Raw genomic sequence first — 25016 nt, 5'->3', positions numbered from 1 at the left:
ACAGGGAACTAGAATTTTGGTGTAGTGTCTAGCAGAATGGTGGAGAGGGGAGTCGGCCAGTCCAAAGCATTTAATACTTCAGTATTGATATTTCGTATTAATACTTTAGTCCAAAATCTGTGATGGGTAGGGTCCATGTAAAGTGGCCTGTAGGCTTTATTATATTCTGAATTTATGACCAAAATGTCTCTTTATTTAAAAGAAAGCAAAAAGTGTTGTCATTTTAAATCGCATATTAATGCATCATAATAGACTTTAGAGAACTCTAAAGAGCTCCTAAACTGGGTCATGTCAACCAGTGATGAAGGTATTTTCTCACTTGTCATTTTGACCCCAGTTAAAGCTTGCAGTTTTCAGTGCTGCTGTATAAAATAAAATAATTTCTAGTTATTCTTTTCCTCTGTAATTACTAGTGACTGCGTATGGTGCTGATGCTATGCGCGTTTAGCTTTAATTACTAGGAAGCCTTCATTTTTCTGAATTGTGGTGGTGAAGTCACCCAACTAAACCTGTCTGCAGAAGAATTCAGAACTTTTATTCAATAATTGAAAACAATTCATAAATAAAAAGTTAAGGTCAGTACTCAAAATATATTTGAATAAGCTTAGAATTTACTATAATATATTAAGTACTAGTTTATAAAATTTAATTTTGAGCTTTTTTCTTGCTATCCTTTATCTCTAGGGCTAGACTTTATCTCGAATTTCTCTATCTCTTTGATAAATTTCACTTTAACTGTGAATATCCTAATCTGTTTCATTGTTTCATCTGTTTCCTAGACTATTAAATACTGCTTGCAACATAGCAAATACTTTGTTTTGAATCACAGATTCATTGATAAGAGAGACCTTTTATAGACTCTTCCAAATGTATATGAATTCCATATCCATGTGCATATACATATCTGTAGCTACTCATAATATGAAAAATTTTCAAACCTTTCAGGTGGTACTAATTTTAAAATTGGCCACATATACCCACATTGTAATGTCTGGGTTTTTTCCTGAGATCCTATTTTTTTAAATGCTCTAAACCAGTAGCACAAAGACGGGAACAAAACCTACCTGCCCCAAATGAAGCCAGTAGCATGGGGTTCAGAGAACCCTCCAAAAGTGAGCTAATGGTTGAAAAAACACTTCTCCCGGAAGATTCTTTCAGGAAGCGTTCACCCCCAAAACAGAGGCGAAGCTGAACAGGCCTGCCTGAGCAGAATGGGCTGCAGAGATCTGGTGGGCATCCGAAGGCATTTTCTCAGCGCTTCTGGGGAAATGCTTCATGCAGCAGGAGGATGCTTTCCAACAAAGATGTCAGGATTAAAATCGGCTGCACACGTGTCCTCGTCCTGTTGCAGCAGCAACACAAAGACCATGGAGCTCCGCTGCCGCACCACCCTGTGGGCCCCCTGGAGGCCCGCGGCTCCTGCCCTCGCTTCTCCCCGCCCCCAGCCTGCGCTCATCCGCAGGAGCGCTCCTCTGTGGTCTCCCTGCTTCACGAGGGCGACGTCGGTGACTTTGCCATAAAACAGAGTGTCCATCTTTGACCTCCCTCCCTCTCAAAGAGAGTCTTCTGGAACTTAGACGTCTGGTTTTCCTCTACAGATATGGCAGATTTCACGGATGCGGAGGAGAGACGAGTGGTCTCCGAAGGCCGCGCAGCCGTCCTCAGCTTGCCGCCCATCAGCAGCTGCCCCCGGCCCCAGGTGACGTGGTTCCGAGACGGGCACAAGATTATCCCCAGCAGCAGGATGTAAGTTGTTCCAAACCCTGCAGTTGAAAACGCGTCTCAGGACACCAGTCGGTACCACTGTACATATTAAGTGTACCAGTTAAGCTTCAGAAAGAGTAACCTGGTCTCGTAGACCTACCTCGAGCCTTAATCAAGAGCTATTTTAAGACTGGCTTGGAAGTTTTTAAACGGTTTAGGAAAAGCGCCACGTGATGTTACTCCCGAGTGCACCACATGCCCTAACTAAAGCACCCTCTCTCGCTCTTATGGGTTTTTTTTTTTTCCTTTTCTGAATGCACTTGTTTGAGATGTTGCCCTCCTGAGCTGTGCTGAGCTCCAAGCGCTAATTTGATGAGCTCTGGTGTTTAGTACAGAGCTGTAGGGGTTTTCCCTGTTTTTACTGAGCCGCATTTGATACTACTTCCTCTGATGATAAAACAGTAATTACTGCTTATTTCTCTTTATCCTTTTATCCCACCATGACAGTTTTATTTCTCTTTGTCTAATTAGTGGCTCACCTGTCTATTGTAGGGCAGTTGTTTTGTGACTAGATAAGCGTTATTTCAAGGTGTTCTTGCCCATCTCCCATTTAAGATATTTATCTCATGCAAGATAGTTTTCGCATTTAGAAGCTTTAAGTGATTAAAAAGAACATTTCGGTTTTATTTCATAAGTGGGCATTTTGCAATGTAATTTAAAGATAATATACTGAATATAAAGGTTTTGAGGATGGACATTTCTGAAAGGATCATGGAATGCTATAATCTTGGGCTAAATGTCAAATATTTATACCATCAGATGGTTGCACTCAGAAAAAAAAAAAAAAAAAAAAAAACTGTGAGAAGAAAATGTTTTTATTTTTTCCCCAGAAAGGATGTGTGTAAGAGAATTTGCTGAATGGTTTTTCAAATATGCTTTCTTCCTACTTGATCATCCACTCTGTCCTGTCTTTAAGCCCAGAATCCCCACTCTTCTGCCTGGGCATCAGAACTCTGTGCCTACACAATTCTTAAGCTTATTTAGCAAATGTTTCTATCCTGGATATTGAAAACAGGCAAAATACTGAAATATGTAAAAGCCGTATTTTAAAATTCTAGTAAAAATATAAATTACCTTGGGAAATGGGATAACTTCTGTCCTTTTTCTGTATTTTATTGAAACTTGCTTAGGTATCCACCTTTACATTGATTCCAATTATAACAAATGCCTATGGAATTGGGGTGAAACACAGATAAAGGATCAATTTCTCATTCTCTTAGAGGGTGGTGCGGCTGAGAATAAGGCAGCTGAGACAGATTCCTGTGCAGTGTTCTGGAAGGTCCTTGTGTTGAGCACAGTGTGGCTGGGCGCAGGTGGAAGGAGTCAGTCCTCGGAAGGGCGGCTAGGTCGACTTAGGCTTCCTCTCAAACGCTGGAGCTTCTAATTAGTGTCAGTGGTGGAGGATTATTTTCATTCAGTAGCAAATAACTACACAGTAACTCATTTGTTAATCCATTGTCTAGCTATATTCCTGAGACAACGTTTATTCAGGTACAAAAGGATGCAGAATGAAATAGCAACTCTTAATTTTGTGAGCTTGTTTTTTTCTTTTTTTAACCTGATTTCTTGCTGAAGACTGCTTAATTCCTGGCGAGCCAATAACACAGAAGATGCTCATAGGGCTCTAACTTAGTGTCGCAGCAGACAGTCCGCTTACCACCGTGAAGCGGTGGATAAATCTCCAGTCTCAGTAGAGTAACATGCCTGATGGCTTCTTTCTTTTAAAGAGAGGAGATGAGGCTGATTATGGATATTTACACTTTCTCAAGGCCTTTTAGTTTCACATTTTCCACCTCATTGTCACCCCCCTGTTTATTAAGTACCTGCTGTGCAAGAACTCATAAATCAGCACTTGCACAGTTATCTCCACAAGTTTACGCATCATTCACAGATGTATTACTTTACACTTCTAATACAGTCCAGCTCAGACCTCAGGTGCAAGAGCACTTACGCATTGCCTCTGCCCAGATGGTTGGCAGACAAAACTCAGATGGCATTAGATCTGTTCTGGACCATGAGAGGCATCATTTAAAAATGAAACGTTTGGCTCAAGGTGTTTCACACCTATTGAGACAGCTCAAACCTGTCCAGCAGCCTTTACCCTGATTCCCTGGGGTCAGCACCCTAACACATGGAAGAGATGGACCTTCGTGAAGGGCAGGGAGGAGGAGCCTCACCTTGCCACCCTTCCCTGCCACGCTCTAACATTATCTCACAGCCTTAGAAATGTGAGCTTTAGACTTAAACGACTTTTTTTTTTCATTTTCAAGGGAAACAGTGAGTCTGATGTGTCTCAACTTGAAAAATTAGTTGAATAGTCTATTAATAATATTAACAGCAGTTAATTGAGTACACTTTAAGCATATCTTCTCTAATCCTCAGAGTTGCCTACTGAGGCAGGTATAATTAGCCATCAGAACTGAAGACTGGAGTTGTTAAATGACCCACCCAAGGGCGCATAGCTGACAGATGGCAGAGCCGGGACTCTGACCCAGGTCTTGCTGACTCTACATCTCAAGCTCCCTTCTGCATCAGACCGATTCTTCTTTTCACTTTATTTTGCTGAACCTTCCTCATGCTTTTGATTTATTTTTTCCTCATACTGCTTTCATTTTTTTCCTCCTGTTTTAGAACAGCAGCTTTCAATCTGAAATACTGTGGGTTAGCCTGGGTTTGCCATGAGCCACAGGCTCCCACAGTCACATGCCCACATCAGCAGTGAGCATGCCTGTATGTGTGCTGTTTGTCCTCCCTGTATTGGGTCTGTTGGTCCCTATCTTCAGAAAGTCTTGACAAAGACAAGGCAAACACGGCCTTCCAGTTGAGGTGTAGACTTTTGTTTTGGATGGCTTTGTTAAGAGTGACATGATGGTAGATGGCCAAGAGGATGTGGTCATTGGACAGTTGTGTATACCACACTCAAGGCTCGCAGAGGAAGCTTAGTCAAGCTCGGGGTGGTTGCTGCGTGGTTGCCTATAGGCTTCACAGTACATATGGGCCGCACATGCCAGTGAACAAAGCCCAGAGAGCTCCACCATATCAGCTGAGGTGCTCTTGGCTGCAAGTCACAGAGGATGCCTCTGGCTGAGCACAAAGGACACGTGTGGGAGTGCTTAGAGAACTGCGGAGCCTGGCCAGCTGAAGCAGACGGGGAGGCAGCCAGGGCTCCGCCTGAGGCCCGAGGAGCGGGAGCAGGGCCTTCCAAGGGGATGCAGGGCCCAGTTCCTGAAACTGTTGCGTATGGGCAAAGGGGCTGAAGGCAGAGGGCTCCACAAGGGACTGGTACAGTGGGACGGTAGGGGTCGCACCTGGAGGCAAGTGTCTTGGGTCTGTCCCCATGACCGGCCTGTGGAGATGCGGCCACTCATTCTTTCAGCATCTCTCCTGGAGGCGTTAGCTGGCGAGAGCCACGACCCCATCCCGTGTGTGTGGATGCTGTCTCCTCAAGGGGTTTTCATCTCCCCTGGGTCCTGACCATCTAAGATGCTTATCGCCCTGCTTGGCCTGGTGCTGTGCAGAGCAGAGATGCAATACTGGAAAAATGGAATGAATGAGGAATGTGAAGGAAACTCCTGTAATAGTGTAAACATCCTCACCAAAATGTGGGGTGGCGGGGAGAGACATCACAAACCTCAGGAGAAAGTGGTGCTAACGAAGGCAAAATATATCTTGGAAAAGCAAACAATATTTTGAAAGAACTGAGAATAGGATATACTTAGAATTTTGAATTGGTAATTATAGGTTTTATTTATCTGAAAAGATGAAAAAAGTGCTTATGTATTTTTCTGATTTACTGAATCCAAACAGTTAGTTTGCTATCTTTGCACGTCAGAGATGAGTACAGCCTTCTCTTATAAGTAGAGTCTAATTTGATAATAGAATTGTTCTGCGTTATTTCAGCTTAGATATATGTTCTTTGTTTCCTTTTATTTCTCAAAATATGAAATGTGAATGCTGATGTCATTCACAGGAGGTAATTCACGTTACCTCCGGGAGGTGATTCACGTTGGTAGTTATCAGATTAGGCCGCAGAAGCTTGTTCTGTGCTCGGCCATTCTTCTGCTTAATTGCAGGTTTTTATGCTCAAACTGCACCCTTAGCCTACCTGACGGGAATGTGTAAGCGCAAGTATACGGGCGTGTGTGTTCCTGGGAATGCGAGGGTTATAGACTAAATATTTCAAACCTGCAGTCAGTTTTGTGAGACGGCTTGCTCAGAATGAGCTGAATTGTGAAGTATGGGCAGGAAACAGCATCCCAGGTGACTTAAAACCAGTCTGACTCATGATTGTCCATGCTTAAATACTCGAACATCCATTAACCTATTACCATTTCATTTCAAGTGCTGCAAGAAAGATGTATTTAAATTAGCACTTGTATTGGAAGTCACAACTTAATGCTTGAATGAAGTAGATCTGGTTGTAATAATATTTTTATAGTTAACTGGGCTTTCAAAATAATATGCTTTTAAATTTTTCATATTATGCTTTATAGGCATTTTGTGGATGTTTATAGAGTATGTCTATACGTGTGAATTGAGCCGCATTTGCAAAAGTAAAATAGACTGGGAGGCATGAGCTCCAGACCTGCTCCCTCCATTAATTCTGGCCTTGGGAAGATGACTTACTCTCCTCTGCCTCCATTTGCTCATGTCGAAAATGAGGACGGCATCGTCGGTGACCTCTGAGGTCCTTTCTGGTGTCTGCACCAGCAATGCTCAGGGCCAGACCTGCCTCTCCCCTCCTCTTTCTTCCTTCCTGCACTTAGTAGGTACTTGCTGAGCACTTGTCCTGTGCCAGGCACTGTTCCAGCTGCTCAGGCCAGGCAGGGGCCTGAGGACATTGGAGCTTCTGTTCTCACGGAGTCACGGTCCAGCGTGGAAACACAGGAGTAACCAGAGGATGATGAAAGTGAAGAGGCGTGTAGAAAGGTGGGCGGGAGAGAGCTGAGCAGGAGCGGGGTGTGGTCGAAGACACCTCTGTGCAGGTGAGGGTTTAAAATCCACTTTGTTGAGTTGTAATTTACATACAACAGGACATACAGATTTTAAGGACACACGTTGATGAATTTTAGCAAGTGTATGCACGGATATTGTCACCCTCCTAATCAAGATGCCTAGGACAATTCTTATCCCTGGTCCCTGACCCACTCTGCCCCCTAATCTCATTCTAGTACCAGAGGTTAGTTTGCTTATTCTAGAATTGCTTATAAATAGAATCACAGAATATGAAATTCTGTGTTTCTGCCTTCTTTCACTGGACATGATTTCTGTGACATTTTTGAGGTGCTGTTGATAAGTATTATTTTTATCTATTTTTTGAGTGCTAGGCGCTGGTTGAAGTTTTTTCTCTGTACTGATTCACCGAAGCCCCACAGCAGCCCAGTGGGTTGTATTGACATTATTGTCACTCTGCTGAAAGGAGCAGCGACAGAGAGGGGCCAACAGCTGGTCGGTGCTGAGCCCACACTTTGCCCCTGTGCCCCACTGCACCCTTGGGCTCCTGTCTGAAGGAGGAGGAGCCAGCCATGCACAGATCTAGAGGACAAATATCCTGAGCAGTGGGCTCACATACATGCAAAGCCAGTACAAAGCCTGTCGCCTTTGCTAATTGGTGGTCTGGTGCTCAGGGCATTGTGAACAGAGAGTGGACAGAGAGGGGGCCCAAGAGGGGAAATGGGATCCTGGAGGTGCCAGAATTTGGGAAGGAGTCTGGGTTTAATTCCACGCACAGTAGTACACCTTTCAAAGGGTTTGTGGTTTTTATTTTTGGAATTTTTTTTTAATTATGGCAAAATATGTGTAGCATGAAATCTACCTTAACTATTTTTCTCTGTAGATTAAGTGTCATTAACTGTATTCATATTGCTGGGCAGCCATCATCACCACCCCATCTTTGGAGCTCTTTCATCTTGTAAAACTGAAACACTGTCTGCGTTCATGGTTAACTCTCCGTCCCCGCCCCCCAGCCCCTGGCGTCCACCCTTCTACCTTCTGTCTCTGAGAGTTTGATGCCAGCTGTTGTTGTTTACTTGCTCAGTCATGTCCAGCTCTTTGCAACCCCATGGACTGCAGCACACCAGGATTCCCTGTCCTTCACTATCTCCTGGGATTTGCTCAAACTCGTTTCCGTTGACTTGGTGATGGCCTTCCAACCATCTCATCCTCTCTCATCCCTTTCTCCTCCTGCCTTCAATTTTTCCCAGCATCAGGGTCTTTTCCAATGAGTTGGCTCTTGGCATCAGGTGGCCAAAGCATTGGAGCTTCAGCCTTAGCATCAGTCCTTCCAATGAATATTCGGAATTGATTTCCTTTAGAATTGATTGGTTTGATCTCCTTGCTGTCCAAGGGACTCTCAAGAGTCTTCTGCAGTACCACAGTTTGAAGGCATCAGTTCTTCAGTGCTCAGCATTTTTTACTGCCCAGCTCTCACATCCATACATGACTACTGGGAAGAACCATAGCTTTGACTATACAAACCGTTGTTGGCAAAGTAATGTCTCTGCTTTTAATATGCTATCTGGGTTTGTCATAGCTTTTCTTCCATGGAGCAAGCATCTTTTAATTTCGTGGCTGCAGTCACCATCTGCAGTGATTTTGGAGCCCAAGAATGAAGTCTATCGCTGTTTCTATTGTTTCCCCATCTACTTGCCATGATGTGGTGGGACCAGATGCCATGATCTTAGTGTTTTGAATGTGGACTTTTAAGCCAGCTTTTTCATTCTCCTCTTTCACCTTCATCAAGAGGCTCCCTAGTTCCTCTTTGCTTTCTGCCCTAAGGGTGGTGTCATCTGTATATCTGAGGTCATTGATATTTGATGCCAGTAGGTCCCTCATATGAGTGAAATCATATAATATTTGGTTTTTCCTCCTTTTTAATCAGACTTGGTATTTGGGTGAACTGTGGATTCAGACGCAGTGGTTAGGAGTCATACAGGGGGCTCCCGTATGCCTTTTAGCCAGTTCCCCACAAGGTTGTGAGGCCTTGTAGGGCTGTTGTGCAGCGTCGCAGCCAGGATATTGAGGTTGATACACTCAAAACACAGGACAGTTCCGCTACGTTGCCTGTTGGCATCACAACCCCTTTCCTCCAACCCTCATCCGTACCCCAAATCCTGACAGTCACAAATCTGGTCTCCATTTCTATAATTATATCATTCAGAGAATGTTCTGTAAATGGAATGACGCAGTCTGTGACTTTTTAGGATTGACTTTTTCACTCAGCATAGTTCTGATTCATTCAGGTTATTGCAGGTCTGAGTACCCGATTCCCTCTTATGGTGTGGTTTTCCATTGTGCGGACATACCACAGCTTGATAACTGTTCACCTGGTGAAGGACACTTGGGTTGTATCCAGATTCCCTGTTATTGTGTGGTTTTCCGCTGCATGGACATATCACAGTCATATACCCATTCACTTGGTGAAGGACATTTGGGTTATATCGAGGTTTTCACCCTATGAATAAAGCTGCTGTAAATATTCTTGTGTATGTTTTCTGTGAACATGTCTTCATTTTTCTGGAATAAATGCCCAGGGACACAGCAGCTGGGTGTCTGGTATTTGCATTTTTTTTTTTTTAAGAAAATTCCAAACTGTTTTCAGAGTGACTGTACCATTTTGTATTCCCACCAGTGGTGTGTGAGTGATCCAATGTCTTTGCTTCCTCACTAGCATTCAATCTTGTCACTATTTTTTATTCTAGCCATCTTGATGGGTGTGTAATTATAACTCCTTGTGTTTTTTAATTTGTATTTCCCTAATGGCTAATGATGTTGAACATCTTTTAATGTGCTGACTTTAAAAAGAGCCAAATACAGAAAAACTAAACTTCTTGAAGTGAAAAATACAATCATTTATCTTAAAAACCAATTGAATGGGTAAAAGAGCAGACAATATTACAGCTAAAGTAAGAAATATTGTTTTGCTAGATTGAAGGAGAATACCCAGAATAAAGCACAGAAATAAAAAGATGGAAAATACAGAAGACAGGCCAAGAGGATAGAATAATATTGTTTTGCTAGATTGAAGGAAAATACTTGGAATAAAGCACAGAAATAAAAAGATGGAAAGTACAGAAGACAGGCCAAGAGGATGGAACAATCAGTAGAAATCTAAGAAGAGCCCCAGAAAGGAAGAATGAAGCCAGTGGGGCAGGTAGCATTCAGAGAGAATTACTGCAGTATTGCCTAACATGAGGAATCCTCAGAGTCAAGAAACAGAAAAGGTTGCAAGACAGATGAAACTAAATCCAAATCTAAACTTATTACAGTGTCACTGTAGAACCTCAAAGACAAAGAGGAGGCCTTAAAAGCAGCCGTACATGTAATTCAGATTTCCTCAAAACATGAGTTAGATGACAGTTGACTGCAATAATAGAGATGATCATACCTGAGGCTACAACGGTCGTCACAGACTTTCATATCCAGCCGAGTTAATATCCAAGGGTAAGGGAGGAAGGAAGACCTTTTCAGACGGAGAATTTACGTTTCTGAGAACTTTGCTGTAAGAGCTGCTAAGGACCAGCTTGAGGACAGGGATGCTGAACCCAGGAGGAAGTAGGAGGTTAGAAATATTGGTAATCATTTTATCATTTTCTCTAACTAGGAAATGTTCAGTAATTACAATTTTAGCATATTTAAAATAACAGAGAAGGCTGTAAAGATAGCAAGATGAAATAACTCTGGGGGCCTTTTTATTGGGAATGGCTGCAGTGAAATGGCAAGTATCCGTGAGACAGTGAGGGGGTGGCACCAGTGTTTAAGGTGCGAAATAACTGCGAATGCTTGTGTGCTACAGATATTCTCTCCTAGAGAAGGAGGACGTGGGGATGCAGTGAGGTGTGGGTGAGGGGCAGAGTCCTGGAGGAGGCGGGGCAGCGCAGACAGTCTTACCACCAGCACAGGAAGCAGGGCCCCAGCGTGGTGGGGTGCACTGGCTTCGCGACACTGTGGGGGCCCCTTCAGGGCTAGAGTAGAGGCCGAGAGAGCAGACTCAAGCTTCCGCACAGAGCATGGATGCATGCTGTCTGCAGACGTGCTTGTGGAAAGCCGAGGCCTTGCTTGTGAGCTTTATTTCCTCTGTGAATATTGGGAATAGGTTGTAAGTTTAGAGTGAAGTGTGACGCAAGGAGAGAAGTGAGGGTATTAAATAACTGTCTGGAGAGTCAACAGCAAATCGAGCAACACGCTAGACTTAGGGGCCCATCTGAGTGCAGTCGCACCTCTGTGGTCATGGGCGGTGTCAGCAAAACCGAGAGGTTCTGATGCAGTTGCAGAGAAGGCAGTTGGGTTCAAAGAAGGATGAAGTATATAGCCTGTCACATGGGACTGAGAAACAAGGGTGCGGAGGGCTTGCAGGCGGGAGGTGGCTTTGGTTGTCTGTGTGTTGTATTGGGAGGAAGTGATGGGTGGTCCAGTTTGGTAGAGTCAGAAGACCACATGGCTGTGGGGTGGAAGAGCGCCTGAGTGGGGGACCGAGGGGACGTGGGTGCTCTGGGCACCTCCCATCCTCCCATCCTCTCCTTGGCTGCTCCATCCAGTCCCTCCACTCGACGGGTCTGGTCATGCAGTTCAGGAGGGTGGCCTGGTTGGGTCCTTGTGGGTGGACTTAGACTCGTAGGGAGTCAGGGTGGGTATGTGCTGCTAAGGGGTGTGGGAAGAGATAACCAGTGAGAAGCAACTGACCAGCTAGTGAAGAGATAACCGGTGAGAAGCCATTGACCAACTGGTGCTCAAGGACATGAAGCCCGTAGGTACTCTGTGTCACCCACGCGACATCGCACACAGCAGTCCTGTCCTGGCACCTGCCTTGGAAGTGTCCTGAGTAACTCACGCGGCTGAGCGCGCGGCTGTGGCTGTGGCCGCCTTCTGGGACTTAGAATAAGCTGGGCAGGAGGGGCCCGGGGCAGAGAGTGTGCTGGAGCCCTGGGGCACAGCACAGCCGCCTTGGCCTCCTGCGCTTGTTCCGTGGGCTTTCCAGACGCTGATTTCTGGAGCCTAGAGCCTTCTTTTTGTTGTGGTTGTTCTAACCACAGCAGGATGCAGATGGTGAACGTCCCTGGGCACGTGCAGGCAGCTGACCCTGTGCCCCTGCGTTGGGACCCAGGGCATGTCACAGCCCGAGGACCATTCCTGTGCAGAGAAAGTAGCCTGGGTGAAGGTGTGGGCATCTTACAGTTACTCGGTTCCATTTGAGTGGGCAGTGTAGTGTTTAATGGCAAGAGTTTAATATTCTATGTACCAATTTTTCATTTGAAAATAAAATACCACTTCATTTGCCATGAGCAGATCTAGTGACAATAATGCATTTCTTTACAAATATTAGCCTATTATACATCTTAAGTCAGTTGCACATAATTGCATTTCACCAGCTCTACATAATACTTTAATTAAATCTAGGATAATTAAAATACAGTTTTAATGAACAATAAATTCTGAAGTTGCCAAGCCTAGAATGTGTTGGTTGAATCATACCTTGCTCTCGTTTTTTAGCTCTTAAATCTGTAGCCACATTTTGTTTTGAAATGGCAACAACCATGATCAAGAGGCATTTTTAAATGCATATATTAGTTCAGTTCAGTGCAGTCGCTCAGTCGTGTCCGACTCTTTGCAACCCCATGAATCAAAGCACGCCAGGCCTCCCTGTCCATCACCAACTCCTGGAGTTCACTCAGACTCATGTCCATCGAGTCAGTGATGCCATCCAGCCATCTCATCCTCTGTCATCCCCTTCTTCTCCTACCCCCAATCCCTCCCAGCATCAGGGTCTTTTCTAATGAGTCACCTCTTCACATGAGGTGGCCAAAGTATTGGAGTTTCAGCTTCAGCATCAGTCCTTCCAATGAATACCCAGGACTGATCTTTAGGATGGGCTGGTTGGATCTCCTTGCAGTCCAAGGGACTCTCAAGAGTCTTCTCCAACACCACAGTTCAAAAGCAACAATTCTTCGGCGCTCAGCTTTCTTCACAGTTCAACTCTCACATCCATACATGATCACTGGAAAAACCATAGCCTTGACTAGATGGACCTTTGTTGGCAAAGTAATATCTCTGCTTTTGAATATACTGTCTAGGTTAGTCATAACTTTCCTTCCAAGGAGTAAGCGTCTTTTAATTTCATGGCTGCAGTCACCATCTGCAGTGATTTTGGAGCTCAAAAAAATAAAGTCTGACACTGTTTCCACTGTTTCTCCATCTATTTCCCATGAAGTGATGCGACCGGATGCCATGATCTTCGTTTTCTGAATGTTGAGCTTTAAGCCACCTTTTTCACTCTCCTCTTTCACTTTCATCAAGAGGCTTTTGAGTTCCTCTTCACTTTCTGCCATAAGGGTGGTGTCATCTGCATATCTGAGGTTATTGATATTTCTCCCAGCGATCTTGATTACAGCTTGTGCTGCCTCCAGCCCAGCGTTTCTCATGATGTACTCTGCATATAAGTTAAATAATCAGGGTGGCAATGTACAGCCTTGACGTACTCCTTTTCCTATTTGGAACCAGTCTGTTGTTCCATATCCAGTTCTAACTGTTGCTTCCTGACCTGCATACAGGTTTCTCAAGAGGCAGTATGTACCACTAAATAATATGCTTCCTTATGGCTGTCATCTGTCTGTCTGTCTCCCTTGCCTAAAGTTGGTTGTTTGCTACTAATTATAATCTGTAGAAGCAGGGAAAAGTTTTTATTTGTCTCCCCACCCCCCACCCCGCCCGAGTACAGTATTACTGAGATGTATTGATGTGTGACATTGTACTATTTTAAGATGGGCAGCATCATGATTTGATATATATGTATCACAATAAGTTTAGTTAATATTCTGTACAACCCATAGGTAAAGACTCTTTCTTGTGGTGAAAACTTAGTATCTACTGTCTTAACAATGGCACCCCACTCCAGTACTCTTGCCTGGAAATTCCCATGGGCGGAGGAGCCTGGTAGGCTGCAGTCCATGGGGTCGCAAAGAGTCGGACACGACTGAGCGACTTCACTTTCACTTTTCACTTTCATGCATTGGAGCAGGGACAGGGAAGCCTGGTGGGCTGCCATCTATGGGGTCGCACAGAGTCGGACGCGACTGAGCGACTTAGCAGCAGCAGCAGCAGCAGCATTGTGATGTACCATGCTGTACGTCACATCCTCAGGACCTGCTTGCCTTATAGCTAGACCACTGTCACCTGTTCTCCCCTAGGACCCACTCTGTTAACCGCCAATCTGTTCTCTCTGTATATGAGTTCAGTGTTTTAGATTCTGCATATAAATGAGATCATACAGTGTCTCTCTCTGACTTATTTCACTTACTTTACTTAGCATAATTTCCTCAACTTTATCTTCCTTTTTACGGCTGCATAATACTCATGTACACGCTCATCCATCAGTGAACACCTAGGTCGCTTCTACGTCTTGGCTAATATAAATAACGTTCTTATGAACATGCTGGGAGTATAGATACCATTTCGAGATATTGATTCCATTTCCTTTGGGCATGTACACAGAGGTGGAATTGCTGGGTCAAAAATGTCTATTTTTAATTTTTTGAGGAACCTCCAAATTGTTTCCCATAGCAGCTATACCAGTTCACAGTCCCACCAACAGCGTGAGGATTCCTTTCCCTCCACATCCCCACTAGCGCTGGTCGTCACTTACCTTCTGAAGATCGCCGTGCTGCGAGGTGTAAGGTGATAGCTCACTGTCGTTTTACTTTGCGTTTCTCTCGTGATTAGTGATTTTTGAGCACCTTTTCGTGTACCTGTCGACCCTCTGAATATCTTCTTCAGAAAAATGTCTCTTCGGGTCTTTCGCCCATTTTTTAATTGGATTATTTCTTTGTCTTTGTAGGCCCAGCAACTTGGCTCAGTGTTTGGCCATACTAAGAAGTTAATGTTTGTTGGATGAATGGAGAGTATTTCTTGGATAAATAAATAAATAATAGAACTTGGCTCATTCTGGGCACATGCTGGGGGGACCGCCTACACTAGGCTGGGACTCAGAAAACAAAGGTGTTTGTCTCAGCTTCGTCCCTTAGGAGCTGTGTGACCTTGCGCAAGACTTTTACCTACTCCCAACAGAGACGATGTGATGGGATATCCCAAATGAAACCATGGTACCTACCCTACCACACTCTTGGAGTTATCCCGGGGAATGTTGGTTTGGTGGACAGAATTACAGATGCGAAATCCCTTTCTACCCGGCAGAGTAGGCGTCACGTGGTGGTCTTATCACCATCCCCTCTCTGCTCATTATGCTCTCAGATCTATTAAGAAGCATGCGTCAGTACTCAGAGTCCACTTCCTAATCATCAACTCATTCGCAACTATGGATTTTTTAGGTTGTTTCGCAATGAATTTTCAGTCCTTGGTCAATGGCTCTTTTAGCAGAGAGTACAAAGACATATGCCTCCTCCAGTGCCCCCTTCTTAAAACATCCATGGGAAATTTAAGCCAGTCTTACTGTTGGCTGGGTAACTAGGGAGGCATTTCTACCTGTGCGCCTAGCAGTGACGTTTATTAGCTTCCCTTTTAATTATCGGTGTTAGTGTCGCTCTCCCTAAATCCGGGTCATTTACTCATTCACTTATCTGTTCATTTAAAAGCACCTAATTGCACTGGCGGCATCCATGGGAGTCACTCCTGAAGCACGAAATCCCCTGCGAAGGAAATATGCTTTGGACCCAGGCCAGGAGATCCTGCTGGAGTTAATAAGTCAAGAAGACGTGGTAACACTATTTCATCTGTAACCCAGACGCAGGGCCTGGCCTGCCAGGGCAGCTTCTGGTGATGCTCTGGGACGCACATCACCTGCATGTGTATGGAGAGCCAGCCACCGAGTGTGGTTCGGTAGCTTACATGCGCACTTGGGGGCTCTGTATTGTGGCAAGCCTGCTCACGTCTGGTCTTACCCAGGTCTTCAGGAAGAAACGATGGTTACCAGTCTGAGTTCCTCCCACACAAACGAGGAGGAGAAGGAAACTCCAGGAAGGAAAGGATGTTCTTAGAGCCAAGAGAAAGTCACAGGCTGTGTCCTTTCCAGGCCCTCGTGCACCTTAGGGCCGGGGCCCTGGGGAGCTGTGAACTGGAGAGGTCAGGGCAGCGGGGCATGGAGAGGATCAAAGGTCACATAGAGGGACTGTGGCCAGCTGAACTTGGCAGGAGGTGCTGGTCCAGTTGGCAGCCTGCGTCCCCAGGTTCCCTCTTTGTGGGAAGAGAGGCAGCCTTTCAGGAGGCGGGAGCAGTGCCCCCCCAGAGTCCTGGGGATCCTGTATATGGAAGTGGTCGAGGAAGGCAGAGGTCAACAGGAGCAGTCCTCTGTGCAGGCGAAGTTTGAGGAGCAGAGTGGGCTTTGGACAGCACTCTGGGTTTTCAGAGAAGAGACGACTTTGAGAGTCAGCTGTACTCTGACCGCTTCCTGATTCTGGGCAGGCCTAGTTAGTGTTTGGAGACTTAGCTTTCTCACACATGAAATGGGGTCACACCAGTCGTGTGAATGTCATCCTGCCCATTCGGTGGCTGGGGCTCTGCGGAGGAGCGGAGGGAGCCGGCGTTCCTGGGAGGAGGAAGTTCTGCGGGGGAGGGTAAGTGATGTGCAGCCCTTGCAGGTGCTACGGAGGGTCCAGCATATCTCTGTCCCTTCTGCAAGACCGCTCTAAATCTTCATGACGTCCCAGTCGAGAAAGTAGAGGAAGTCTTATCACACCAATTTTGTGGATGACTGCCTGGGGGAAGAGAGTAGCTCTGTGATTTAGGGTCAAGTCTCCCTTAGCGATGGAGCCCAGGATGGAGCTGAGCAGCGGAAAGATGCTGTCCAGGTTAGCCCTGTGAATGTGGACCACAGAGGTGGCCTCAGCTTGCCCAGGAGGGCTGTGGTTTGCAAGAGGCCTGCAGTGGGCATTTCTCACCCACTCTGACCCCACAGTGCCACGTGTAGGCAGGTGTCTTAGGGCCAGTCTGTAACTTCAGTGAGGCTCCATTTGTCCATCTGGAAAACGAAAGTGATGATAAACCGGCTGGCCCACCTCACAGGAATGTTACTGTTGTGTGTGATATTCAGATAGAGTAACAGATATCAGAACCTTTTGTGAATTACAAAGTGTCACGTCTGTGTGATGCAGAATCATTTTCTCATGAGGGCTCATTCTTGGCTGTAATCAGATCCGAGCAAAGCCTAGTTAGATCTAATTGCTGGAGAATTTGCATCCAAATGACAGTCGCTGATCTCAAGGTCATCCTTCATCCATTCAGCCCATCCACCAGTCAGCACTGTGCTAGGATCTGGGGATAAAAAGATCAATACAGTGATTCTGCCTCAGAAAGGCTCACAATCTAGTGAGTGGATTGTAGCCATTTCAGCGTAGTTCATCTTGTACAGTCCTTTTATTAAAAATAAAAAAAAGCTTTATTGAGATGTAACTCAATTATCATTAATCCTTTTAAAAGAATATATCTTTTGGGACTTCCTTGGCAGTCCAGTGGTTAAGACTCTGCATTTCCATTGCAGGGGGTGTAGGTTCAATCCCTGGTGGATCAGGGAACTGAGACCCTACATGCAGCACAGTGTGGCCAGAAAATGAAAATTTAAAAAATAATCATTTACAAAAAAGAGTATATCTTTTGAACTGTATAGATCAGTGGTCTTTAGTATACAGTTGACCCTTGAGCAGTGTTGGGGTTAATCCACATATAACTTACAGCCAGCCCTTCGTATCTCCAGTTCCTCTGACCACAGACCCCATGTGGTACTGTAGTATTTGTTCAGTGGCCAAGTCATGTCCAACTCTTCAAAACGCCATGGACTGCAGCATGCCAGGCTTCACTGCCCTCACCGTCTCCCAGAGTTTGCCCAAGTTCATGTCCGTTGAATTGGTGATACAATTCAACCATCTCATCCTCTGCTGCACTCTTCTTTTTGCCTTCAATTTTTCCCAGCATCAGAATCTTTTCAAATGAGTTGGCTCTTTGCATCAGGTGGGCAAAGGATTGGAGCTTCCACATCAGTCCTTGCAATGAATATCCAGAGTTGATTTCCTTTGAGACTGACTGGTTTGATCTCCTTGCTGTCCAAGGGACTCTCAAGAGTCTTCTCAAGCACATTTTGAAAGCATCAATTCTTCAGTGCTCAGCCATCTTTATGGTCCAGCTTTCACAGCCATACATGACCACTGGAAATATTACTCTTGAAAACTATCCACACATGGGTGGCCCTGTGCAGGTCAAACCTGCATTGTTCAAAGGTCAAGTGTATGCAGAGTTGGGCAGTCACCATCACTAACAGAATATCTTCATCACCCAAAGAAAGCCACACCCAGAATCTGTAGCTCACCGCCACCACCCCGCTCCCCGACCCCATCACCAGACCCTGGCAACCGCTGGCCTCCTGTCTGTCCCTCTCCATCTGTCTGCTGTGGACATTTCATGTAAATGGAATCACACAGCACGTGACTTTTTGACACGTGACACCCTATGTAGTCTCTACTGAGTTGTTTTTTGTTTCCTTTTTTGCAGTTTTTTTCTTTTTTTTTTTACATTTGACTGATGATCACTAAATATTTCATTGAATCTTCTTTTTTACTTTCACTGATTATCATTAGATATTTCCTTGGGCCTTTTTTTTTCCTTTTGAAATTTTCTTGAGCTGAGTTCTGTGTGGGTAAAGACGTGCCTTTGTTTCCTTGAGAAACACTTGCCGGATGCTTCCTTGTGTCAGACACTCTGGCAGGTGATGACATCACACGGGTCCCTGTTCTCGCAGCATTTAGAGTCTGGTGAGGATAAACAGATGAAAAGTGGGCAAATGAGCAAATCCATCGAGAGAATCAGCCCTATTCAAGGATATAACGTTTAGACCAAAATTTGAAGAGAGAGAAGGAGCCAGTGACAGGAAGAAGTGGACCTGCATGTTCTGGGTCCACCGATGGTAGAAGCTGAGGTGGTGAAGAGCTGGTGGTCTGAGACCTGAAAGGAGTCTGCAGGGCAACAGTGCAGGGATACCCCGGAGGACAACGGGGCCCCGTCACGTGGCCCTGGAAGAGAGCTTGGGTTTCGTTCTCAGTGCAGTGGAAAGGCACGGCGAGTGCCATGATCTGATTTGCTTTGTGACGAATGGGTGGTAACAGTGGAAACAGAATTCTTAGGAAGCTTTGGCAAACATCTTATTTGCGAATGCAGCACTGGCAGCTTGGATTAAGACAGGGCAGAGCAAATGGGGAAAGTGTACGAATTAAAGCTGTAGGTTCAAAGTATAATCAACAGGTATAGAATGAACAAGCAATAACAAAATAAGGATTAAACAAGTAGACTCAATGGGCTTAAAGATCAATTGGGTACATTGTGGAGTTAGGCTTCTTGTTTCTGATTTACTGAAACAATGACTGCTGTATAAGAATGGTTTGGGGTCCTGCTAAGTTTGAGAGAGACACCTGTGACGAATCGGTGTACAGAGATCAACTTTTGGATCAACAGTTGGAATGACAAAAGTCTGGAGCTCAAAGGAAATATCTAAGCTTAAGACACAAAATTGGAAATCTATCAGTGTAGAAGTGGCATTTAAAACCGTGAGAAGGGGAGAGAGATGTTAGAAAAGAAGAGAAGCCAGCTCTGAGAATGCCAACATTTAGAGAAATAAGCTGCCCACAAAAAGAGACAGCAGGAAGGGAGCAGGCAGCCAGGACTGCTGATGTCGGGGAATCGCCAAGAAGAGAGTGTCTTACCTGAGTGTGGCCCACAGGTAGTCTGAGTGGATAGACCCTGAATTCCAGGACAAACACAATGAGGAGGGGGTGGTGGGGCAGCAGAGGAGGAGAGGAGGGGCGGAGGCGATCACAGGAAGAGCACTAGCGCGGCAGAGGAGGAGAAAGGCAACGTGGGCAGAAGAGAACCCGGGGGAGAGGGGAAGCACGGTGCCCCCACCTCTCGGGCAGAGCCTGCACCCGCTGGACCCAGCGCTGCGGGCTGGTGGGCAGAGGTCCAGTGTCCCCGCTGCTGTGGCCATCAGTTGGGAGGCCCTGTGGACACAGTGTGCTGTGGACAGGTTAGAAAGCCTGGGAGGAGACAGCCCTGCCCGGCAGGCTCACGCTCCACCCGGGGGATTTTCCTTGCTGTTTCAGTGCTCCATCTCTATCACTGCTGACGGAATTTTACCTTGGAAGATTACAAATGGGGAGGAGCCCTTAGAACTTATTTATCTTTGAGAGCATGAATCTTTCCTTCTTCAGTCGAGACGTGTCCATTCATTATAAGATGAAGAAAACTGTTATATCCAAGATTGATAAATTATGTCCTGAGGTTACATGTACAATGTGTATACTTTATTTTTGCAGTCCGAGTCTATAGTTTAATGCATGAGACAGTTTTGTGCGTTACCTATGCTGAGTAACCTTGGGTATTTAGAAATTGTCTGTGTGAAGTCTACCCATTTTAACACACGTCTTTCATTCCACAAAAGTCACTGGGAAGTCATTACCGCCTCTGATGACGATCACCATCTGCCTAAGCTCTGTGGAGCTTTGTCTTCTGCCTGAAACCTGTATCGTGGCGTGGCCTCTACATGATTGACTTACTGTCAGCAACCTTACTCACCTTTTCTGATTTTAAAACTAGATCTACGTGGAGAAATAGTCTGTTTTGAAGTTGCTATGTATGGGTTAATATTATTGAATTAAATTGTAGTTAAATTTACAAATTTTGTCTGTGAAAATGGATGGGAATCCACACTCGTGTTAATTAAAGTTGGAGAGGAAGGCAGAACTGGCCACCTGTCGACGGCTTATCTCTGGTTGTGAGTGGACTGTCTGTCTGTTCAGTGCCTGGCTTTCATCTAACACAGTCTGTATGAATTTAAATAAATTGTAAAGGCCTCAGATAAATTTTAGTCAGTTCTTTGATTGCGTGGTGAAATTAAGGAATTGTCTCAACGATGGAAATTTTGTAAAGCATCTAATGACTAAAAGTTTCAAAAAGAACTTAAAAAAATGTTTGTCCCCATCTTAGCATTTTCTGCTGTCTTACTGTTCTTAGTATGGTTAGAAAGGATAATACATTCAACTTAGAAAGACGCAATGTAAAGTGGTGGCTGAGAATGTGAGCTCTGAGTTCAGACCCTGGTCTTGCCATTTAATGGTGTGTGACTTTGGGTGTGTGACCATTATTTGGCTCCCCCGTGGTTCAGGTTCCCCTTCTGTGTGGCTGGAAGAGCAATAATCCCCACCACGTGGGACTGTACAAGCACCCATTCACGTAGAAGGCTTGCCTGGCTCCTGGATTATATAAGAGCATTGAGACTGTTAGTGGTTCTTGCCTCTCTTATTGTGATTACTCATTTGAGGGTTTCAAATAGAGGAGGAGGCAATGGTTGTAGTATTCTCCCAGTGTTGGTTCCTTTCAAGTAAATCTTGCAAAGCAAAATTGCATTTTGTATTTCTGATTACTGATCTGGAGGTGTGAACGTGATTTCCTTAATCCTTCATGTGAACCACAGTCCAGATTCTCAAAAGCAGTAGGTGAGATGGGACTCCTGGAGGAGCAGTGAGGCAGAGCCTGTGGGTGAGCTGTAATGAAGCTCTGCCGGTGTAGGGACAGGATCAGGTGAGTCCCGGTGCTCTCCAGGAGATGCCCTCTTCAGTTTCAGGAAATAGGAAGCCCCAGAAGGTTTCACAGGCTGAGGCTTGGAGCAAGGGGATTAGTGTTTGCCATCCCCCTTGTCGTGCCTTGCTCCTTACTTCTAAACGGAACAAAACCAGTTGTTGCTGACAACCCCCTGAGAGTCCATCTGTCCATGTCAAGGCCCTATTTTAGCAAGATGGTGATGGCACCAGGAGGCAGGCTGTCTTTACTGGGCCTGAGAAAGAAGGGTGCTGACAGGGACGCTTGGAGGCGAGAAGCCTGCAGGCTCAGTATTGGGGCTGGTTCATCTGCTGAGAGACAGCCCAGCAGCGGCAGATTTCAGGATCCTGTTTCCTCCAGGTGTGTCTCCTGCTCACAAGCGTGTGCATGCTCACACACCCACATCCATAGGGACACGCATGTGTGGAACACACGTTTAGCATGTATAGACATGTCTGAATATGGCTGAGCGTGCACGTGTGTACAGCGTGCATCTTACATGTATCAGACAGCTAGGACATAAATTTGATTTCAGTCTGGACTTTGCAGGAATGCATAATTAGATTATTTTAAATTAGTATTAATAAAATACATAGAATCGAATATTCCCATATTTTAAAATCTGTTTATAATAGTAAAAAAATTTGATCTGTCCAATTTGAAGTAAGATTGTGACACTTTTAGAATAAGATTTGTAATGAAATAAAATGTCCCAGAGCAGAGACCTGAACATCCATGTTTCTGTCTTCAAATGAGGTGATTCTAGGAGGACTAATCAAAAAATGAAAGCTTATTTCACGCATAGTATTTTTTTCTCCTTTGAATTTTTAAATTAAATATTTAGGGAACTTGAATTTATGTTTGTAGCACATCTCCTTGACTTGGGGCTTGTTCCGTGGTTTTTGTTTATTTTCCGCGAAGTTCTCCTCTTGAAGTTTATGCTGGATTTGTACAACAAAACACTGGGTACACTGAGAAAATAAACAGTTGTTCAGACCACATGTCTGGGGAAGGGTGTGTGGCTGGCAGGGTAACTGGCTCTTGCTGGTTTGCCCGGGACTGTTCCAGTTTAGCACTGAAAGTCCACAAGTCCCTGGGGCAACAAGGATGGTTGGCCACCCAACCTGTTCTTTATGGCTACTGTCGTTATAAATTTTGCTGTATTATATGTTTTCCCTGCCAATGTCAAAGGCTCTGCATCTATTAAAGAAGCTGGGAAAGTAGAAAAAGAAGTCTCACCGTAGCTAAGTATCCTGTAATTGCTAAGCGAGGCTTATTTTCAGTTGAACGGAACTTATTTTCAAAGCATGTTTCAAGGTAAGAGATTGTTGTCACCATGGGAAGAAGGTGATATGCTTCCAGAGTATGCTAGGCATTGTCAATTTGAGAAAAATTAGCTGTTAAGATATCCCCTGACCCCAGCATCTCAGTTTAGTCTCACAGATATAACTACTCATCCCTTTTTACAAGCATTCTGGTTTGTCTCCTGCTTTGTTCTCCGTCTGAACAGCATCAATGCTTACTGAAACGTACCTGTTGAAATTAGCTCAGTGAGCTTCCCTAGTTTGCCACAGGGAGATGTTTTTCTTTCTTCTTGGTGGAATGCTTGTCAAAAACACACATGCCTTGAAGGGGAGGTGAAATGCAAGGTGAGCCGGGCGGGGGTGCCTGCCAGCTGCGCCACTGAGACACTCTTAGTCACCGCAGTTGTTGTAATGAGAAGTGCCAGGCTGCTAACTGCCCCGCAGCTCAGGGCAGCTCCAGTCATGTCGTGAAGAAGTATAATGAGAAAGCCTAATACGTGTGCTCTCTGCTCATACGCACATTTTATTCTGGTCATCTTAATGCCTTTGCTGTTGTGCTTATAAATTTGAAAAATAGAAATGGTATAATCTAGCTTCTGGTATGCTTGAGTCTCTTTCTAGGGAAACTTTTTTTTTTTTTGCACACTTGAGGATGTAGATGAAGTCTGCATGAGTTCTAACAACTTAGCACCTTGCTTTAGGCTCTCAGACAAAGGAACACTGCCTCCAAGAAACAGAAAATGTTACTTACATAACTTCATGTTTGGAAAATAGCAGAGACTTTAAAGGACAGTGTGTCATTTTCAGAAAGAATAGATATAAGCCATATCAATAGAATGATTAAGAGCTTTATAACTTTGAGTAGGTTCTTTTGACTAACTTGGAGATCGCTGACTTCACATGGAAGTAGAGGAATAGATGGAAGATGCACCTCTCCAGGACAGAATGGACTTTCTCACTCAGTCGTGAGAACTGGTGCTCAGGCCCCTCCTCTGTGAAGCAGGGTCCAGGTAGGAGTTCTCTTAGTTGCAGGCCTGCGGGCGTGGGCACCCTTTCTGTGCACCCCCGCCAGGCTCCAGCCTCTTCTCCTCCTTATCCTGAAGCCCGAGCCCCTTGGCACCACACTTTATGACTAGCAGTCGCACTTAGGGGAACACTTGAGCAAGTTTTGCACGCTCTCTTTGACCCGATGGATAAGTCATCTGAATGGGTACGTCATCGAAAATAGTGAATAATTCTGCTGTTACTTTTGTTCCAATCCCTACTTCCTCAAGTCCAGCTAGGCTGGAATTCTCTGAGGGAGGGACGGACTGGTTTTTCCTTACCTTCCCACCGCTGGCACACAGCGCAGTGCCCCACACGTGTGGGTATTTAAGGAATATTTGTGGGTCGAATGAATGAATGGAGCTTGGCTTGCGCTTGACATCCCATAACAAGTTGTCCTGCCCGCCTCCTCCCTGCCGCAAGGCAACAGCAAAGGGCGGCAGGAAGTGGTGCTCCGAGGTTGTTCCAGGACCCAGGGCGACCGTGGAGAAGAGGCCCTTCTCTGACGCCGGCACCTCGGCAGCCTGCAGTCTGTCTCGTGGCCCCGAGGGTCAGGTAAGTGGTAAACGGTTCATTCACGTTTGAAATAGGGACTGTCCTGTTGTCTTTCCTCTCTCTGCCGGCAGACGTGGACTGATCTGTAGTGAAGAAGGCAGTTTCTCAGCTGGCTTCACTAGTGAAGGGCCGAGAACCTAGACCAGCTCCTGCCGGCCCCTGATCCCTCCCTCGCCTCCCTCGCGGTCCCCGGGGTCATCACGTTCTCCTTCTCCCCCAGCACCGCCCGCCGTCAGGCCGCGGGCGCGCGCTGCTGGATCAACGCAGGAACCCTGACTGTCCCGGGCTCCAGTTTCGTCCTCCTCGGTCAGCCTCTGCCCTGGAGGGCAGACGCTCCCCGCAGGCCACACGAGGTCCCGCGGGCGCCCTCCGTGAGTGCTTTCCGTGGTCTTCACGACGAAGCCTGTGCTGAGTCGTCCCGGCGGGCGGCCGCCTGCCCCCGGCGCCGCCCGCCTGCCCCGTCCCTCCGTGCGACAGCCGTGTGGACACTCTGCCCCCCTGCGCTGGGCCCTCACACGCGCCGTCCACTGCCTCGAAGGCCATTTCCCAGACTGGCTACCCCTTCTTGGCTTTGCGTGTCGTCTTCCTCTGAGAACACTTCCCAGGCCGCTTGGCTGAGCCCAGGCGCGGCGAGGTCTGTGTGGTCCCGTGTTTCGCTCGCGGTTGGGCCCGTCAGCGGCGACAGCCTGTGCGCTCGTGAGGATGGACGCACTGTCGGTTGCCTGCGTCCCCAGGCCCTAACGCAGCGCCTGGCGCCCAGGAAGC

The 25016-nt window shown here is 45.9% G+C and overlaps 1 protein-coding gene and 1 long non-coding RNA gene across 3 annotated transcripts in view; one reads left to right on the top strand and one right to left on the bottom strand.

The window, feature by feature from the left end:
- SDK1 (sidekick cell adhesion molecule 1) overlaps nucleotides 1-25016 on the top strand; it is a 729776-nt gene that overhangs the window by 299517 nt on the left and 405243 nt on the right. The window contains exon 4 of the mRNA XM_042240546.1: nucleotides 1599-1746. Coding sequence (XP_042096480.1) covers nucleotides 1599-1746 — 148 coding nt within the window. The remainder of the gene's footprint in view (nucleotides 1-1598; nucleotides 1747-25016) is intronic.
- LOC132658541 (uncharacterized) overlaps nucleotides 11951-25016 on the bottom strand; it is a 31349-nt gene continuing 18283 nt past the window's right edge. Inside the window, exons 2-3 of one of the 2 annotated variants that reach the window (XR_009598341.1) lie at nucleotides 14402-25016; nucleotides 11951-13189 (exon numbers count right to left, since the gene is read on the bottom strand). The exon at nucleotides 14402-25016 is cut by the window's right edge and continues 14956 nt beyond it. This is a non-coding gene — a long non-coding RNA (uncharacterized LOC132658541). The other variant, XR_009598340.1, reaches the window with a different exon arrangement.

Source organism: Ovis aries, chromosome 24 (assembly GCF_016772045.2).
Source record: "Ovis aries strain OAR_USU_Benz2616 breed Rambouillet chromosome 24, ARS-UI_Ramb_v3.0, whole genome shotgun sequence".
NCBI classification, from domain to species: domain Eukaryota; kingdom Metazoa; phylum Chordata; class Mammalia; order Artiodactyla; family Bovidae; genus Ovis; species Ovis aries.
This window is presented reverse-complemented; position numbering and strand designations above follow the sequence as displayed.